Here is a 20,828-nt window from a genome sequence, read left to right on the forward strand (position 1 = left end):
CACCAGCAGATGGCGCCACTCTGTATTTATCGCGGCTGCAGCGCCGCAGATCGACACTCTGTCTCCGTCGCTCAGCGGGAGCGCAGCTGCTGTCTGAACCTCCTCCTCCTGCTGCTCTCAACGCATCGACTCGGGAGTTGAAGTCCGTGTTTGTGTCGCCGTTGTGTCGGTTTGTGTCCCGAGGAACCCGCGGGAGCTCCGGGACCGGGCGCGGAGCAGCGGAGCCGCGGAACGGGGCGCTTTTCTGGGGTCAGACCTGCAGGCTGGTGCGCAAGGTAAGCAGCAGGATCTTCCTCTGCGCCCCTCAAAACAACCTTTAAGTTTCTCAACGCGCTTTATGCTGCAGCTTCATGCTGATTTATTTCCACATTTCCTAGAAATCAGGCTGAAAACAGGGAAAAAGTTGGACATTAAAACTGTAAACAAGTGGGCAGATTTAACTGCTAAATGCACTGATTGGTTGTTATTTTCTGTTTTATTCCTTCCACATTTCCACAGTTTTCCTTTTGAATTCACATCTTACTAGAAAGTGACATTCTGTCAAGCATCAGTGATTTTATTCCTAATATTTACAGCATATTATGTTATATATGTGCTTTGCCTGGTTAACTACAGGGGAAAATAAACGTTTAACAAACATAAATTAACTTAAAGCAAGAGATGGAAGCACAAACTCACATTTATTTCATTCTTTAAAAACCTTAAATCAAATATGAGGATGAAAATTAAACATACAGGTAAATGCATCCACCTTAATAAGTGGAAAATCTGGATTATTGTTTTAATTTAACAACATTAAGGCAAATCTATCTTTGTTTTAGTGAATTATTTTGGTTACTTGACCTTATTTAACCAGAAAACACATCTAGATTTTAAGAAGTAGCACAAAATGAAACATTTCACAGACAGAGCTCTGGATATCGTGCAAAAACAAACATGTTTCTCGCGACTCCGCGATGCTGTCAGCATTTGCAATGAAGGCTCCACTGGGATCATGTTGCTGTTTTCCCCCAGCACAGTTTGCACCTTGTAGCTGAAAACGCAGCGTTTCTGTGAAAGGAGACAATAAGAAAGGAGGCAATAAGACCCTGAACTCCTTACATGGTCGCGGTCTGGGAGATAAGAGAGAACATGGATATGCCAGCACTTTGCTCTGAACATTGATAAAATGGAGCTTCCAACTGGTTGACGTAATGAACAAACTGGAAATGGACCTCCAGGCATGAAGACGAGGTATGCCTTTCCAAATAGCTACTGAGCCGATTAATACTCAGAACAGGAGGGGCAGAAAATCCCAAGAAACTGCAGACCAACACCCAAAATGTCATGTTTTTCCCAAGAAAACTGGCATTTTATTAAATAAGTTGCAAAATGAATAGATAACAGTTAGAAATAATCATTTCAATCAAGGAATGTGTGGCGTGGCGATGAGAAACCATCACATTGTTTCACAGATGGAAGCACGTTTTCAAAGCTAGCAAAACAAAAAATTTGCGTCGCTATTAGCAGATCAGATTAGTGGAATTGTTTGCTGCTTAATGTCCTGAAAAAGTTGATCTAATGTCAGATAATGAGAATTAAATGTGACTTATCTTGCTTTCTTGAACAGGTTTGGATATGTGGTCTATACAAAACATGTCGGTACAGTTTTTGCACAAAATCATTCTTAGATGAGATTTTAGCTCATTTAGGCCGTCGAGTCAGCTGAAATCTAAATAATCTGCCATGAACTCAACATTTACACCTACATGAAAATGGCTAGATGCACAACTGAACATCTTTGAAAAGCATTAAGAGAGCCTCCTGCACAACCAGAAAGAATGCAGCAAGTGGTTTCTGGATGGCAAGTCAACAGCAGAACACTTGTCTTTTCCAGCAGCCGTTGTTCAGCGTATGCAGCAGTAAAACCAGCTGTATAAATGAGCTGGAGCTCAATTTGGGTTGGGATGTTAATTCAAGAGGTTTTTGAAACCGCTCGTTTTCAAGACACAAAACAAAATGACAACAATGTGCAAAATGTGAGTTTTGCTTCACAGATCGACTTTATGGTTTGTTTGGTTCTAACTGAAGTGATATTTAATAATTTCTCCCTGGGGATAAAACAGTTGAAATACGCCAATGCAAGTGCAGCATGACTGAACCATGCTGAACGTGAAGCTTCATTAAAGGCTCCATGTGATCATTAAAGAGGATTTAAGAGATTAATTCCTGACTTTGAGGCGAAATCAGAACCTCGGTTTGAAAAGCAAATCATTCAGAAATGTTCCAGAAAAGGAAAAAAAAAAACTCAGAAATGAGCGCTGATGGATTTTGCAACTTTTGGGGAGTGGCGTGACCCTGAACTGTTGTTTGGACTAGGCCGTTCTGATCCCAGCCATAACTCAGCTGCGTCTTCCTGGAAAGACAGATAAATGTCTCTTTCTAGGACTGAAGCTGGTGACTAAACCCGCCTGTTAGTCGTCTTTACTCAAAGATTAGATGTCGTTATTTCTGAGAAACCAATTAGCTGCCGGGCAGGGAGCCAATGGGAGCGGCTCGGCGTTCCCGTCGCTCCTGGTTGACTTTCAATCCTCCGTGACCAAACTTCTGGAAATAAAAGTGAAACCTCTTGTGTTTAAAGCCGACTACTATCAACAAACTGTTTCATTACAATATTTTTGACTGTAAGAATGGAAGCTGCCAGAAAAATAAATATTTACACTGAGCCAGGGGTGTTCATAGTGCGGCGCAGGGGCCAACTGTGGCCCCCAGACTGTTTGTGTGCGGCCCGAACTACACAGACAACTATTCGTCTTTTTTAATAAGCAGAAATTTTACATTCTCACTAATTTCTTATTAGATATGATTTACACTCAAAAACAAACTTTTCTGCTTTTAATTAATTTATAGAATGTTGCTAAATACAGAAAATATAAAGCAAATGAGAGAATCGATTCATTCACCTTCCAAAAAAATCAACTGGAAGCTTTTCTGTCAAAGAGGATAAAATGCAAAAGTATTTCTTTGGGGGGGCAAAATAATTTGACAAAAAAAACAAACAACTTTAACGTCTATGTTTAAAATAATTTCTAAAAAATGACAAAAGACTCACTTGTTCTATATAAAACATTTTAATTTCATTTGGATTATTCTGCAGAAGTCAGTTTTTATTTTGACATTAGAGAAAAAAAACTAATTTAATTATAAGTGAATTGTAAAAACAATCAAATGGAAAAACATCAGAAACGGTTGAATAGTTTTGACCTATTTCATATCATCTCAAATTTTGGTTGCTGTCCCCCAGCATGACGCTGCCACCACCGTACCTGACGGTCTGTGGTGTTTTAATCTAAGGTCTATTGAAGCTTCACTGAGTCGCTTGTTAATCCACCAAAATGCTAAACTCTGTTGTTTGTTGTGTTGGAGACAGAATGTTGCCAATAAATCCTGAAATCCCCGAACACATCAGGGATTGATTAAACGTTATTTATGTGCAGAACTCTGGGCGGGAGCCTGGTGGTTCTTCAGGGTTGGATCTCTGCGGCTTTTCTGGGTGGAACCGACTAATTTTGTGTTAATGTTTCCATCGCAGCTCAACATGACGTCTGTAGCGCTCGCGCTGCTGCTCCTCTTCCTCCACGTCTTCGGCCTCCAGTCGGAGCCTGATGCAGGTACGGCTCCCGTGTTCCGGGTCCCAACGGTTTCTGATTATTCCATGGGTTTTCGGGACAAATCGTCTGTTGAGGTCAGTCAGAACTGTGCAGCCTCGCAGCACAATGCGTGTTGCACAACCTCCGCAGAGAGCCGGCGGGTTTCTGGTGAAGTGGCTTACCAGGAATTCTGCAGAGAGGGAAAACAATGGGAAGCTGTTTAGTGTGAAGGGTCCGGTTTGGGTCCAGCAGAAAGACGCTTCACACATGACTCACATTTCAGCTGAGGTCTGCAGTGAGTGTTCAGCGCCGGGTTGGACATCTGGAAGCGGGTTTGGTTGCGTAACGGCGTAGCGCTGTCCCGCTGGGTTCGGTTTTTATGGTTTGTTACTTTTGGTTGAAACTGAAATGACTTTTCTACGACAGCAAATCGAGATCCAGCAGATTGTTGGTTGGAGAAGCAAAAAGTCAGACATGTTTGATGAACGGCTGATTCAGGCATGTTGGACCAATTAAAACGTTCAGTATTCACACATTCATCAAAGTCTAAATATTACGCTAGTACGCTAACCCCAGATATAATATTTATTGATATCAGTAATGTTTTGTTTACCAAATGATTAGCGACTCAAACAAAGTCGCTGATCAATAGGGAATCATTATTGATGCTGATCAAAACTTAAATCCAAGCTGCAGTTAAAACGTTTTTATTTTCCTCAATATCATCAAAAATCCAGAACATCAGTGGATAACAGATATTTGTGTCCAAAATCAGCATAAAACCAGATTAACCTGTTTAAACAGCGATCAGAGACAAAAACATTGAAGCTTAAAGCCGACAGCAAAACGTCCCCCATCACCACTGACTGGTCAGCAGGTGATCTATAACCACTAATAACTGATCCATCCGCAACGCATTGACGACTGCATGTCTGAGCAGTTACTGTCATTTGAAGTTTGTGTATCAGATGTTGTCCAAAAATAGAAAATTTATCTTGTGATGTTCAGAAAGAGACCAGGCTTCTGCCTGGATGCAAAACAGTTCAACAGCAGCAGCTGATTCATTTAGAAACATTTTCAACTCTTATAGTGATTTAGGGCTGAGAGTTAAAGGGTTAATAAAATGTATTTTGTGTATTTTCAAAACATATATATTGGAAGAAATGTTTTTAATTTGAGCTTTTTTCTTGCCTTCAAAGCCAAAAACATGAAAATAAACTAAAAGCTCAGACACATAAAAGCCACAAAATGAGATTAAAAACAGAAAAGAAATGAATAAAAATAGGAAAGTGAGGTTTTTTGGAGCAGACTCCAGTTTTCCATGCTGCAGAGTTCACTGCAGGACATTTTTAAGTAATGAGTCGACTAAAATAGCTCCACTTTTCCAGCCATGTCAAAGCCCTCAGAGGTTCTGCTCCGACCGAGTTTTCCCAGCACGGCGGTCAGATTCAGGCTTTGTTTGGACTTGTAGGCCCGTCTGCTCCTGCTGTTTTCCTTTCCTCAGTCCCGTTTTGTTGGCGTCCCTCATGGCTTCCTGCCTGACACTTTCACCTCATTAGAACGGCTTCGATTTAACTCCGTTTGGGGGACAAACATCAGCAGGATTGATTTGAAATGGAGGGGAAAAGGACAGAGGGGTCCAGGCTGCCAGGAAAAACAAGGATTTCCAGATATTTATGAGGTTTGTTCTGCTGAGTCGATCCGGCGCAGGAAGCAGATTCTGCAGCTCATCAGGTCCAGGTTTTCTCCCTGGAGGGCGACGCAGGGTTGCCAGATCGGACCGACAGTTTCCAGACCAAACCCAACAAATCTCAGCCTTTAAGGAAACTCACATCAACAGCCCTGGATTTATATTTACGTTGGAGTATTAGAAACATAATAATAATAAATAAAAAGTAACATTATAACAGAATAATTTATTTTGGTAATTTTATGACTTTATTCTTGTATTATTTAAACTCTATTATCACGTGGCTTCATTCCAATAATAATATTTTACTATTTTAATTTTATGCCTTTAATCTTGTATTATTTCCACTTTTTTTCTTATGATTCCATGTTTTGTTATTTTCTTTGAGTGACTCTAATACTCGGATATAAAAAATGTAATTTATGCTTTAGGTCATCGACTGCATTTATAAACTAGTGACGATTTAAAACAGTACCCCGCGCCTCTCCATGGTGGTAATAACTATTTCAGCAAGTCCATGTTCTCCTCTAATGAGCCATCATTTGATCCAGGTGTATTAAACTAAAACACGCAGCATGTGGCCCTCCACTTTGGGCCCCACTGATTTAAAACAATGTTGGTATTCTGACCAGAACCAGACCCAATTTTGACAGCAAACAACCCGTCCAACCCTGCAGGAGCGCACTGACTGAATGACCTGTTGGCCCCGTGGAAAGCATAATGGCGGCTTCCCACGGGCCTTAATTAACACGGAGCGGCCGGCCAGTACGCCGCGTCCCGCCTGATAATTAATGAATGACTTTGTCCAACAGCAGAATGTTTCCTGCGCCTCAGTGGACAGGAAGCTCATCTGGATTTATGGAAAGCATGCAGGATGTTATGCTGCGCCCTGAAATAGATCGCTGACAGCTTTAAGGGAATAAATCAAGGCGTAAACATGTTTACTGCAGATCTGGTGACGGCTCCGCCATCGGCTTTTTGTGTGTGACGGGAACACGGCCTGAGGTGACGTTCCCATCCGGGAGGTAATCCCAGCGTGAGGAGCAGGGGACGTGCCGCTCCGTGGTGTTTACCCTCAGCTGGGTGAACTGTGCCTGATAGCCGCTGAGCAAACACAGACACGCTCAAGTTGACGGTCCTGAAAGGCGGGGGAGAGTCGGGTGTCCGCGGCGCATCCTGAAATGTCCGACCACTTCTTTATAAGTCTCATTAAACAAATAAATAGATAAAAGAAACACCCCTTAAATTAAGACAATTTCTTAAATTCTGTTTTGAAAAGACTATAATATATATATATTTTTTTTTTCTCGCGGGGATTTTCTTTCAGGCGAAATTTTCAGACACACTCAACACATCTTGACGTCCTGACTCCAGACGGCTGAGGCTACCGCTAACATGTTGCTAACATACAAAAGAGTTATTAATGAAGAAATAACATTAAGTTGGCCTTTAATATGTTAATACATTTTCTTAAATTATGTTTCGATAATAATATTTATAATCGTATTTATTCTATATTTGTTTTTTGTGGGAATTTTCTGTCAGTTTAAATTGTCAGTCGCGCTCTTTATGTTATGTGACTCCGGCCGGTTGAGGCTACCGCTAGCTTGTTCCTGATATAAAAAATAAGTCTTAATGGAAAAAAGTAAGTTAGCCTTTAGAATGTTTAGTCAATTTCTGAAACTCAGTTTTTACAGGTCTATTTAAAGTAATCTATGTTTTTTTTTTTGTTTGTTTTTTTTCTCGCGGGGGTTTTCTGCCAGCCAAAAGTTTGAGACTCATTCGTCTTCATTCTGTTTGGAGACGGTTCAGGCTACCGCTAACTAGCTGGTAACACATCCCTGAATAATATTAAGCTCAAGTTTGCTAGACTTGGATATTTCAGACTTTCAGAAGTAAAACATTTTCGACTTTGGTAATTTTCTTCATCCATTTATTCGCTTGTTTATCTGTCTGTTCGTCCATCCAACAAATCACCCTCCATCCAAAAAACTAGCAAAGTATAGGAGCCTCGGGTTGTTTGCTGAAAAGAAAACCCACACTCCAGATTTTCAACTTATAGAGCTAAAAATGTTTTTCTTTTTATTAATTCATTTTGGTAGACACTTTTCTATCTGCAGTAACCCATCATAACTGATAATACCACTAACTAGCTGCTAACATACTAGCTAGCTAGTTAGTGAGCTAGCTTGAGTAAGTGTAAATTTATAAGCAGTTTGCTGGACGCCATTTATGCATATTTGTGGAGATAAAGTTATTATATTTCATTCATCTTGGATGTCAAGGTGTTAAGTTTCAGTTGGTGGAACCTGCAGTCGCAGGTTAGTGGGTCGGCCCGGTCTAACCCACATCTTCTCTCCTCCCCCACTGAGTTTTTCTGACCACATAGCTGGGTGTCACATTTTTCTCCTAATCCTGACGAAGCTCGGCCCTGAACAGGAGGAGGAGCCGGTTATCTGGTAAACAGGTTATTTTTAACCCCTGACTCTTGTTCTCTGAAGTGGGCCAAAAGTACAGCATGCATCGCCACCATCATCATCATCATCATTATTGTCACAGGGAAACGGCGCTCAGCCAGTCTGGACTTGTGAGCCATTGAGCTGCTGATGGCCTGCAGGTGATTTTCTCTGTTTTCACCAGCAGAGTGAGGAATGCTGCGGTTCAAGCTGGGGCGTCCAAACTTTTTGTCCAAAATCATAGAGTCAAAAGAGAGAAAAAAAAAACTAGCAAATTCTTGATTTTCTTACCTTGTCAGCAAAACATGTAACATTAAAATGAAACAAAGCAAAATGTGACCTTAAATCTGTAGTGTGTAACTTTTATGAAAATATTTGTTACATATTTGTTGAAGCTGCCACTATATTGTGACAGTATAATCTGTAAAAATGTAACTCCTCTGTTTTCACCTAGTGTTAACTAGAATCAACCAATCAGAGGCAGGAGGAGGGACTTAGCGCTGTCAATCACCCTCCTTTCTCTGCTCTCTGCTGCACTTGTTATAAATTAGCATAGCCACTGATGATAGCAGATAAAGAGTTTTTCTGTAATTGTTTCTCCACCAGCAGCAATTTAGCAGCAAGTACATGTGATTGATTGACAGCAGTTGACAGTAAAAATTATACAAAATGATATACAAAGCTAGCATTTTTCACCACCTATAGTAACTGAATAATTTTGAATTTTAAAAGAATTTTTTTTTTTTTTACTGAATTATTTTGTTCGGCTGCTTCAACCAGCAGATACACAACTTTGATGCAAACAAAGCTCTTTGCTCGTTATTCTAAAATCTTTTTTGCTTGGATTCTGAAGCTGCAAAGACACAAAACAGCTGAATTTTTCAGTATTATATGAACAAAGTGCATTTAGTGAATATGAATGATTTACTTTTGCGGAACAGACAGCAGGAAGTTGTGATTTCTGCATTTTCTGCCAGATGTGGCGTTTGCTGGGCCTGCAGCCTGTAGCTGCTCCACAGAGAGCTGCTCCAGGCACACATGCTCTCAATTTGTGGCGGCAGTAAAACCCGAGCCTGTTTCTGTGTGAGCGCGTTTCTCGGTACGGCAAGAACAAACAGATTATTCCACGACAGCGGAGGAGCAAACTCCTCCTGCAGTGAGACGGAACAGGATTTCCAGGAAAACGCCGCCGGCTCAGTGCTCACCGCCATTTTATCTATTATATCTATTATACTCACTCAGTCATAAGTATCAGGAGTTCATGTAAAAACCAAAACAGTGAATGAAAGAAGTATGAGCTTATAATAGAAATATAATTCTGATATTTAATAATTTTTCTCATAAGCCTGACTTTATCAAATTATTCCTAAGAACTGAGATTTTTGTCAGAATTCAGATTTTTGTTTCTCAGAATTTTGAAGATTAAAGTCAGAACTATTTTTTTTATCTTTCCAGTTTTGTTTTTAATATTGTTTGGTTGTGTTTGTGCTCTATGCATATATTTTAACATATATACTCCGTGAGGTTCAATAAGTTTAACTGATCAAATCTTATGACTCTTTGCTCTCTCCTGTAGTAAAAAAAAGAATTTATTGATGTTTATAACGTTTAGCCCACGCTTCCACACAGTATGTCAGATCTGAAACAATCAGTGAGTTATGAAAAATATCCAAGGCCTTTTTGTTTCGCAGCTCAAACTGCTTCAAATGCAGGAATAAAAAGAGGAAAAAGAAGTTCCTATTGTTTTTAATAAAATGTGTAAATCATATTTTCTTTTCCTCTTCAGTGCGGCCGCATTTCACCGGCTGCGTCTCGCACAACATGGAGACTTTCCTGTGCAGGTGGAGCGCCGGGTCCTTCCAGAACCTCTCAGAACCAAAAGATTTACGTCTCTTCTTCTTCAACAGAGTGTAAGGAAAACATTGTCTTCACTAATCCATAAACCTGTATTTTCCTCCACTTTAAAGATGCAGGAAGGTTTTTTAAAAACATGGAAACGTGCTTCAGATTTATTAACTCAGGGTTGACTGTGATAAATTCGGAGCAGAGTTATCTCTTTTGATCAGGCAAAGTCCACCAGCGGGTCAAAGTGATGCTGCTTTAAATCAGCCAAACAGACACAAGTTAATGTTTAGCTTATAATTATTTATTTCAGCTGGAATAATGGTAAAGTGACTTCAACTGAAACCAGAAGATCAATTATAGACAAAAATCCAGTGGTGGGGATGCTATTGCGCTAATAGCAGAGCTAATTGTTAGTTAGCGCTTTATCTAACGTTTCGCACATTTAGCTTCCCCTTAATTAATTTTTTCATATTAATTCTAAAGCGCTAATTTACTTGGCTGTTTTGTAAACTTTCAGTTTAATATAGTTTGATATCACTGCTGAAGTTTTGGTTTATCATGCTCTTATTTTGAAATTAAATGGAGACCTAAAAATCTAGACTTTTTTTTACAGAAGAAGTAATGTTAGCGCTTTACGATTAGCTTCCGCTGTATATAATGTTTAGTATTAGCTTCCAACAGTATGTAAGTTGATTGACAATGACAGAGCAGTTCCAATTTTATAAAGAAAAACTCAACAATTCTTATGAAACAATTCTGCCTTCCCTTTCAGGCTTCTCGGCTCCTCAGAGAAAAACTGGAGCGAATGTCCCCAGTACAGCGCGGAGAGACCAGACGAGTGCTTCTTCAACGAGAACCACACCACAGTCTGGACGTCCTACACGGTCCAGCTGCGCTCCAGGGACCGGGCCGTCCTGTACGACGAGATCTCCTTCTCCCTGGAAGACATCTGTGAGTTCAGCGATGCAGAGAAACGTAGGAAGGTCCAGATTGGTTTCTGGACTCCACTGGGGAGAAACCTTCCTCCTGTTAGCGGGACAGAACGCAGATTCTTCTGCAGAAGACATGACGTCCAACTGGTTTTAATTCTGGAAAGTGTTTCTGGGTTTGTTTCAGTTCTCCAGAGAACTGTTGCAGTTCATTCAGGAAACATCTAAAACATGAAGGTCACATCCGCTAGGGACGGACTTTAGACTGCGCCGGCCCATTCCTTCAATCATTCATTAATCTGTTCATCCATCCATTCATTTGAACTTTTAAAGACCGTTTTCACTCTTTATATTTATTTTTTTATCTAATCTATGAAATTTTTTTACATTTTTTTCTGTTATTTAATAAAGTGGAAAACCTGAAATATTTCATATCTGAAATCCTCAAAAACCCAACTTATGATTGACAGCGCAGCACTAGGATAGCAAACTGATCTACACTGTATTGATTAATTAGGATCAATCAGAGAAACGTGTTTGAGTTTCCCTGTGTTTCTGCTCTGCAGTGCAACCGGACCCTCCGTTCGGCCTCAACTGGACTCTGTTGAACGTCAGCCTAACCGGGTCGCACTTCGACGCCATGCTGAGCTGGAGGCCTCCGGCGACGGCCGACGTGGAGACGGGATGGATAGCGCTGCAGTACGATGCCCAGTACCGCCAGGCCGGCGCCGAGTGCTGGGAACAGGTGGGTGGCCATGGCGACTGCGTTAGTGTGCAGAGGCCAGTTACCCAACAATCAGTCAAATCTGTTTGTCTCAAAGTTAAGCTGATAATTCAAACTGCTGTTAATAAAAACAACAAATGAATAAACAGAGAAAACTAAAGATTTTGTTGTGAAATCCAATTATTGTTCCTCAGCTGACAGAAGGCTGACTTTGTAACTGTCTTTATGTGACTCTGGAAGCTCAGATTTGATTTCCGGTTTGTAGGCGTAGTAACTGAAGCGACTAAATCGTTGCTCTTGAGTTTTTAACCCCTTGTGCTCCTCAGACCGCCCGGTGAAAACGACGCACCGCTCTCTGTTCGGCCTTGAAACCAACGTCAAGTATGAGGTCAGAGTTCGCTGCAAAATGCTGGCAGGGAAGGAGTATGGAGACTTCAGCGACTCTGTGTTCATCCACATCCCATCTAAAGGTAAACGCTTACGAAGCTGTGCTAAAACCTTTTCAATTCATTCATTTAACACTGTTTGTCCCTCAGTTTCCAGATTCCCAGTTATGGCTTTGCTCATCTTTGGATCGTTGTTTTTAGTGGCCGTCCTGCTGCTGGTCATCGTTTCACAGCAGGAAAAGTTAGTAGCTGATTGTCGGAATTAGAATATTTGAGTTTGAACCAAGAGAATGAAGAAGAAATGATTTCTGGTGTTTTCTGCTCCAGGTTGATGTTTATCCTCTTGCCTCCTGTTCCTGGACCGAAAATACAAGGAATCGACCCAAATCTACTGAAGGCAAGTTTCCACATGACTTCCACATTTCATCATGTTATAATGACAGGAAAAAAATCTTGTTACTCAAGAAGGATTATGTTAAAAAAATGTATGAATATATTTTGTATAACCCATTGTTGGGTTGCTAGGTGATGGGCGGAACTCTGCTGTGGTTGCTAGGTGATGGGCGGAACTTTGCTGTGGTTGCTAGGTGATGGGGTTGCTAGGTGATGGGGTTGCTAGGTGATGGGCAGTGCTTCCTGATATTGTGACGTTATATTCTGGAAGTTTTTGAAACAGCTCATTTCCCAGAACCTACAAACATCTCAGTGTTTATTTTAAGCATTTTGGATTTTTAGAAGCCAGGAAGACCCAAATGGAATCATAAAAACATTTAAAATGGGAATTTTTTACTTTCTATTCAAGGTTGAAATTTAAATATAAACGTCTATTTTGGGTTTTGTTTGAAGTCATGGGCGTCTGAACCGTGTTTGTTCCAGAAAGGGAAACTGCGAGAGCTCACATCCATCCTCACCGGCCCGCCGGACCTCAGGCCAGAGCTCTACAACAACGACCCCTGGGTGGAGTTCATCGACCTGGACATTGAGGAGACCAACGACAAGCTGCAGGACGTGGACACGGCCTGCCTGATGGACCACTCCCTGTCGTCTCCGCACTCCACTGGCTTCAGGGACGACGACTCGGGCCGCTCCAGCTGCTGCGAACCTGATCTGCTGAACGAGGCCGGCACGTTGCCCGTCCATCAGGAGGCACCCGCCGTGGAGCAAAGCTCTGCGTTTGTAGCTGCGGAGGGCAGGGAGGCGGCGGCGTATACGCAGGTCGGCGAGGTCGGGTTGTCTGGGAGCGTTCTGCTGGAGAAAACCACCATTAAAGAGACAAGCATGGAGGAGGAGAAGGGTAAGAAACAAGATGGCGTCTTGGTGAACGCAGATCAGAGAGACTGCAGCCCTGAAACGAAGCGGTTAGCAGAGCTTCCTGAGTGCGTGGCCCAGCTGCCCGCTGCTCCTGTCTACACTGTGGTGGAAGGTGTGGACATTCAGAACAGCCTCCTGCTGACATCAACGCCGGCCCCCAACCCGATGGGCCCCAAAATCCCAGCTACGCCCGACGGCTACCTGACCCCCGACCTGCTGGGTAGTGTCACACCGTAAATCAGCCGGGGATCGAATCACCCAGAACTTGTTAATCTAAGGGAGGTCAATTCCTGGAGGTGACCCTGGCTCGGTTTCAGCTAGCTTAAAATAGCTAGGAGGCGACAGCAGGAGCCAGAGGCGTTCGGAGAAACCTGGATCCAGTGACACTGCTACACCGTAAACCAGCACTGCTAAATATCTCTGCTAAGCTGCACCTATCAGTTCATGTCAGCGCGTTAGCTAAAACTAACGAAGATGCTACAGGGAAGATCCGGAAATCAATTCTGCAGATGGGAAATCAAAGGGAACAACTACCAGTGGTGGGCAATTGTTAGCTAGCTAACAAGGTAGTTAGAAAGGTATGATTAACTTTAAAGCGCTAATCACAAACATTAGTTCTGCTAATGCTAAAGCGCTATCTCATTTAGCAGAAGCCAACAGTAAATTTAGTTTTTTAGAATAACTAACAGTAAACTGCTGCAACACTTAGCTTTTTTAAGCTAAGTGGTGCTAATGCTAAAGTGCTAAGACGCTAACTTCAAATGTTAAGTTTTTACCCCTTTCAAAATAAGAGCATGAATATAATCATCTAAATAGTTCAAGCGGTGAAGTAGTTAGACGTTTCGGTTTTTAAACAGCCAAATTAGCTCTTTAGACTTGATTGAGGAAAATGTATTTAATGGAAGCTGAGTGCGCTAAATGTTTTCAAATTTACAAAAGTGCTAACTGACAAAATTAGCTTTGCTATTAGCGGGTTAGCAGTTTAGCATTAGCATGCCCACCACTGAAAAATGCCATTTTTGCCTCATTAATAGATGATTTAGAACAAATGAAGTGAGCCTGAAATGATGAGATTCGTCTGTTCTGGTGGAATAACGTTAGCACACCCTCTATATTCATCGCTGTGAAGCTTCACTGTCTTAAAAAGCAGGTTTGGAATCTCATAAATAATCTAGATTGTGAAAGAATCCAGTCAAAAAAGGTCAATATTGTATCAAGTTCTGAAAATCCAGGTGCTCTGTAATAATAGAAATAACTCGACTCTCTTGTCATAATTCAGTCTTTTTCCAGTATTAATCACCCAGATTCTTAATCTCGTCGAGCTCATCCTCACTTATTCAACTGTCTTTTTTTTTTTTTTTTCATAATCTGTGAAATGATAAACAAAAGGGTCATGCATTTACTTTTTTATGTGTTTAATATTTTTATCATGTTTCACTGTCACATATTTTGATAATATTGATGTTGTTTCATATATGAAGTCCACAGAAGAGGTAAATAAATCTGCTTTTCTGGATTACAACATCAGCTGGACTGTAAATTGTTATCCTTTTATTTTCATTAAATTTTCTCTTGTCATTTAAAACTGTGAAATACTTTTTAAAGTTTTTAATTTTTGGTGTATTTTTTGCCTTTGTATTTGAGTAATTTGTATTCATAAATGACTTCAGAGTTGTAAACCAAATGTTTACATCTTTTGTAAAAGTGCACTTGTATTTTTTCTTCGCGCTGTCTGACATTAACTAAACTTCCTGTTTTAAGTCGTTTGTGGTTTGAGAATTCTTCCAGGTGTCAAACTCGAGGCTCAGGGGCCAAATCCGGCCCGTCAGAAGTTTTAATGTGGCCCTTTTATATTCAAGTGTCCTTAACTATTATTTTATCAGTCAAATCAGCAAGTTTCTCAGTATTCAGCCAAATTAAGTCAAGGTGAAAATATATTTTATATTTAACTTTAAGACGTTCTCATTGAGTGAAAAGATACTTCATATTTTAACAGTTTGTTAGTTTTGTTAGCACATTCTTTCACAACTGGCCCTTTAAAAATATAAAGTTAGTTTCATTTAATGTCAGAAATAGAAGGTTGTATTTCTTTTAACAATAATTCAGCTACATGTATTAAGTCTGTTTAGTTTTCTGTAAGAAGTTACCTGAATGATGAGCAATTACTGGAAAACTGGAGGAAACATTTAGCACATGTTCAAGGAAGTGGACTGATAAAATGAATTTAATTGTAATTTTCCTTGCATGCTGTTTTTTTTCCTGAAGTGAATGCTTGGATAGTCACTGGAAAACTTTCCAGACATTTGTGGATCCGTCTCTTTGTCAGCATCTATAAAGGTAAATAGATTCTTTTCCTCCAATAATATGGGTCATAATAAATGTAAAAATCATATGCAATTTTATAAAGTTACACATTAAACAACATTTCAACAACTGAAGTTGCTGTCTTCTTGTCTTAATCTGATACTGGCTTCAGCAAGGTGGCCATTTTGGATTTTGAGGTCAGGGTTAAAACTCCTCAAAGAGTAATTTTTAAATTAAGATTCAATATGAGCAATTTAAAAACAGTTTTATAATTTAAATGTATTTGTATTAATTTTAGTGGTAATAATGTAATATGATCTTAGAACAAATGATCACAGTTTGGTTTACATGGTAACACTGAACATGGTCAGGAATATTTTAGACTTTAAACAATTAAAACTAAAACTGACTTCTTTATACTTTTCTTGGACTGTCAATAAAGGAACCTGGTGATAGAGGAGGTCAATAATATATTTTTTTATTTATAAATATGGCCTGGTAATATTGACTCTCTACTACTGAAGTTCTCGCCGTTTTCAAAATGGCGGCAGCTCGTTCCGTCAGCTGTTAGCTAGCTAGCTTAGGGTCGGTGACAAATACAGACAGAAACCATAAAACCAAAACCACAATTTAAACGTTTGTTTTGGTTTCTTTTTAGACCAACGGGATGACAAAGTTAAACTGTGTGAAACTGGAGGGATTTATGCGGAATTCGGTCGATTGGAACAGGTACGTGATGTTAGCTTAGCTTAGCTTTGCTTGGTTAGTCCGAACTAGCTAACCGAGTGATGACGTTGGACTCAAAAATAGCTTTTCCTCGCTTTTAACGTTGAATAAAACCACTTTTTCAGTTTTAGGTTTGATATTGTGCCTTGTCATGCTTTAATTTGAAAATGTATCGTTTTAGTTACACTTTAAAGCCACCATAATATTCGACACTATATTTACTCGGACTGGGCGAACTGGGTCTGCGGTCCAGTTCGGTTTAGAATTTATTAAACTTGTACTGACATTCTTGTGGAAAAGGTTTTCTCGGAAATATTCAGATTTTTCTAGCAAATGTGTGACTTTTAAAACTGAAATTTCTCTCCCCCTTAAAAAAATTCTGAGATTAAAACAAATTTTTAATTTTTTGACAAATTTTTGATTTTTCAAACAAATTTTTTTTGTTGCAGAAAACAACTCCTTTTATTTATTTCTATCTACTTTGGCTGTGATATGTATGAAAATACAAATAAAAACTGCATCTTACTAATCATAGTATAACTTAGCAAGTTGAGTAAAAGTTTACTCAGTTTTTCTGTTCAGTGTAAAATAGTTGAATCCATATTGGACTTTTCTTAATGTTAGTTTTTTTAAAAAGATAATCCAATTTGAGTTATACATGAATATAAATGATCAATTTAGCATTTGTCTGATCAAATTACAAGAAGCATTACAAACTGCAACTTTTGAACTGAAACTGAATCTGTTTTCCAGGATCGTTTGTTTGAAATTGAACGCAGCATTTCCTCTTTATTGTCTCTGACAGAAAATTACAGAGCTGAATGGTGCAAAAAACCTTCTGGAGCTCAGGTTGGAGGACTCCAACAGGCTGGTGAATTTTTACATAAATAAGGAGCGGAGCCTAATAGATGGTGAGTATTTTAGTTTACTTATTTGTTTGTTTGTGGTCGAAGTGGTGATTTTGTCTCCCTCTAGTGGCGCTTTGCAGTCATAACAGTTCACTGTTTCCATATTAGGGCTGAATTAGAGGTTTTCTTTAAATTATGAGAACCATGTCATAATTTTATGACGATAATAATAATAATGAATATGTCATAAAATGGCTTTACTCTCATTAATATGATCAGTAATGAGAGTACTGATCAAATTAGAATATGCCATGATCAGCTTGTTTAGACTGTTAATTAAAAAAAATCATTTTGCAGAATCATTTAAAGGTCCTTCTATAATAATTTGATGCTGATGTGTTAAAATATTATCTAATTTGTAAAACTAATATCAGTGTAACTGCACAAATTGCTCAACAATCCCCATTTTAATAATTTGCCATTTTTCATGTAGGACTTCATTCTGCTAATAGTCCACATTTTTCTGAAAATACTAGGACTTTATTCTCATTATTTAAACTTTATTCTCATATTATTACAACTCTTCTTGAGTAATAACATCAACTCATTCTCATGATTTTTTAAAATCTTACTTTGGTAGTAATAGCATATTTATACTGTATTTTAGCTTTTTATTTTCCTTTTTTTACTCCATTATATCAGTTTGCTGTTTTTATTATCTTAAAAATAATTGTCAGGTGGAATTTTCTTACTGAAGTGATTCTGTGAGGTAAATGTTTGCAGCAGGTTGACCTCTAATGCTGCTTGCAGAGAAGCAGAGCCTCCTGGTGTCGGTGGACCGGCTGCATCAGACGCTGCAGGAGCAATGTGACCTCAGAGGTAACGGCGCCACCTGCTGGTGGGCAGAGTTACAACACCAGAAAACCCAACAGACGCTTCAAGAAAAGATGTTCAGTCTCCTGGACGTGATTTAATGATTTATTTCAACACTTCCAGTTTGTGCAGTAGTAAAGTTAATACAAAAAAAGCCCTCGACATAATGCTGCCACCACCGTGTTTGACATTTGCTGCACTTCTGTCTTATACAAGAAGCTTCATAAGAAACATTTAACTAATATTAGTGGGAGTTTTTCCATCATCAGCCGTCTTTCTGTCAACATTTGATTAAAATTGCAAAACTCCAAATAACTTCCTTAATTTTAGCTTTTCAAAAAAAGAGTCGATCTTGTTAAAGATGAAACATCTTTAGCACCAAACTGAGAAAAAGGTCAAAGTTCAAGCTTTCTGTAACTACCAGTTTGAATGACCTGATATAATTCAAATGAAACAGTTTAAGTTTCCATGTGTGGATCAGTGGAAATCCACGAAAAACAAACATTTTTTAAACATCCTTAAAGTTGATTATTTTTATCTTCATTGAAAAAATATAATTAAAAGCCTGAAATATGAAAGGAAATATCTGAGTGTGTCTGATGGGATTTTATTTTTATTAAATAATCTGTGAATGTGAGTCTTTTTAAAGTTTCAGGGGACAAACTTTTTGTCATTTAATTGAGTTTTTCTTGACGTTTCAGTGGAAAACGAGAAGCTGAGGAAGGAGGTGGAGAATCTGAAGGAAGAGAATGAAAGAACAGCCCAGGTGAAAACAGAAACAGACGGATTCTCTGGTGTTCAGCATCTGATTTAAATAAAAGCCTGAATATAAATGATCCTCATTTTAACTAATGCAGCTTTTCCATGTAAATGATACGTTAATCTCAGTTTGTGTGGTTTGTTGTGCTGCCCTGCAGGCCGGCCGCTCCGACGTCCAGCAGCTGCTCCGCCAGATGGCAGCAGATGAGGACGGACACCAGAGGGCGCTAGAGGCCGTCCGACAGCAGAGCAGCAGAGAGGTAGAGGAGGCGCAGAAACAGGCGAAGAGGCAGAGTAAGGCTGAAGACTTACTCATTAACTTTCACTGTTTATAGGTTTTATTCTGTTTTTTATTGCAGTTTATTTTAGTTTTTGTTGTTTGTGTTTCGTCTGCCATGCAGAAACCCGTCAGTTTGTTCTTGCTGTCAGTTTTCAGGTTTCTGTCTGGTTTGTTTCCAGTGGAAGCTAAAGACGCTGATGTTCGGCGGCAGCTGGAGGAGAAACATCTGGAGCTGGAGGAGATGAAGATGAGGATGAAGGAGCAAGAGAGGGAGCGGCAGAGCGAGCTGCTCAAGATCCAGATGGAGGTCAGGAAAAGAAATGATGCTTCTACAAACCATCGCTTTAACGGTTCCTGTGGTACAGCTGCTGATTATCATTTAATTTAAAGAGTATTTATTTTCTCTGAACTGAAACAAATGTAATTGTTTATAGTTCCTCATATTCAGAGTTTATGGTCAGGTTTATGGTTCGTTGCGCCCCCTGCTGACACCCACAGGGACTGCAGGAGGCTCGTGTTTAGAAACATGATTCACTAATCAATTAATCAATTAATTGGATAAAAAAATAGGCGTATTTTGCAGATTTTTCATTTAATCACTCAAGTTTTTTTTATTCTGTTATAAATGCATTATAATAAATAACTGAATCTCTGTAAATCAGAAAATAAACATTTTATTTTCAAATTAATAATTTGAAAAGATCTGAGTTAAATGATGAACTGAATTTGTGACTTTCTATAAATTATAATTTTAGTCGCATACATGAAACATTTACACCGCCCTGTTATTGTTTTTTTTATTTTATCGTATTCTTTTGTTTATTTATATTATGCTGAGGAAAACTGGGAAATAGTAATAATAATGACAGCAAAAGATGCTTTAGAGGAGATTTTGTTTAAACCATCGTTGAACCAGGTGAAGATAAAACTAAATATTTTCCTCTCATAACTCCTCAGGTTGCAGACAAAGAATTAAAAATATTTTAAATGCAGAAAGTTTATTTTTTTTGTAGAGTTTTGTCTTAATTGCAGCTCTTTGTGAGCTGTTCCTCCAGCAAACGTGAGCTCAGTTTATTGAATCCTGGTTAATCCAATAATGGTGATTAATTGATTTAGTTGATTTAACCGTTTCAGTGCCAGTTTGAAGTAGATTGTTAAACTGAACTGATCGATTCATGGAGGAGCTGAAACAGTTTTGAGCTCAAACTGCTCGTGTTTTCCAACAGTTTGGTGCGAAGTTAGCTCGGGTTCAAAGTTCAGCTCAGAGGAGCCAGCAGCAGCAGCAGCTTCAGGGATCCAACCTTCTTCCCCAGAGCGTCTTCAAGCGGGTGAGCCAGAACCTCAGGTGCAGAAATAAACCGGTTCTGATGGATCGACCCAGATCTTAGCAGTGTGTGTGTGTGTGTGTGTGTGTGTGTGTGTGTGTGTGTGTGTGTGTGTGTGTGCGTGTTTGATCAGAAGCTGCAGTTTTTCCAGGAGGAGAAGAATAAAGAGATTGCGGCTCTACGTCAGAGAATCAAGCAGCTGGAGGAGAGCCAGCGCGCCGTTAGCGGCGGCGCCAGCAGCAGCTATGTGAAGAGGAGGAAGTTCTAGTTTGACTCGTTGTGTTCAGAAAGTTTAAATTTGTATTCAGAAAGTTTAAATTCGTGTTCTGGTTGCCGTTGCTGCATTTTCTTGGCCTTTTCCTCCATCTGGAAGCACGTTGAGGCCCACGCTGCCCGGCGTCTCAGGCTCTAATCCCATCAGGCTGCAGCAGTGAATGAAACGCTAATCTGTTCCTGCAGCTTGAACCTGTTTCCATTCAGAGAAATAAATCAGTTGACTGCTTTCTGTAAATTCATTAACTCAGCTTCAATATGTCAGAGTTTGGTTTTGGTTTCATGTTGGAAAGCTGAGAAAGGCTTCCTGATTAATACCCTTTATATCTGGGAACACTAAGTGCACCCACCTGCAGCAGGAAAAACTTCCTCAGTATTTAGCGATATGAAAACTACTGGAGCAGAAATTAGTTTGGGTCTAATGTGAGCTGGTTGTTTAGACATGTTACAGTGGCAACCATGTATTGTTT

General features: G+C 39.6%; 2 protein-coding genes across 2 annotated transcripts; both read left to right on the forward strand.

Moving 5' to 3' along the window:
* Nucleotides 1-57: 57 nt before the first annotated feature.
* On the forward strand, nt 58-15,408 carry LOC129353039 (growth hormone receptor-like). Its single transcript, XM_055022249.1, has 9 exons — nt 58-275; nt 3,572-3,650; nt 9,562-9,685; nt 10,393-10,571; nt 11,116-11,298; nt 11,600-11,743; nt 11,810-11,900; nt 11,987-12,056; nt 12,536-15,408. Exons 2-9 carry the CDS (start codon nt 3,578-3,580, stop codon nt 13,205-13,207), a joined length of 1,536 nt encoding a protein of 511 aa, XP_054878224.1. The 5' UTR covers nt 58-275; nt 3,572-3,577; the 3' UTR covers nt 13,208-15,408.
* A 382-nt stretch (nt 15,409-15,790) lies between these two features.
* Nucleotides 15,791-20,762, forward strand: LOC129353035 (coiled-coil domain-containing protein 152-like). Its single transcript, XM_055022246.1, is given in 9 exon segments — nt 15,791-15,978; nt 15,981-16,003; nt 16,806-16,911; nt 17,659-17,727; nt 18,423-18,487; nt 18,639-18,774; nt 18,940-19,067; nt 19,987-20,088; nt 20,219-20,762. Coding segments are annotated over 9 exon segments (801 nt in total). The 5' UTR covers nt 15,791-15,941; the 3' UTR covers nt 20,354-20,762.
* The last annotated feature ends 66 nt before the right edge of the window (nt 20,763-20,828 follow it).

Source organism: Poeciliopsis prolifica, unplaced genomic scaffold, assembly GCF_027474105.1.
Source record: "Poeciliopsis prolifica strain line A6 unplaced genomic scaffold, Auburn_PproV2 SCAFFOLD083, whole genome shotgun sequence".
Taxonomy (NCBI): Eukaryota; Metazoa; Chordata; class Actinopteri; order Cyprinodontiformes; family Poeciliidae; genus Poeciliopsis; species Poeciliopsis prolifica.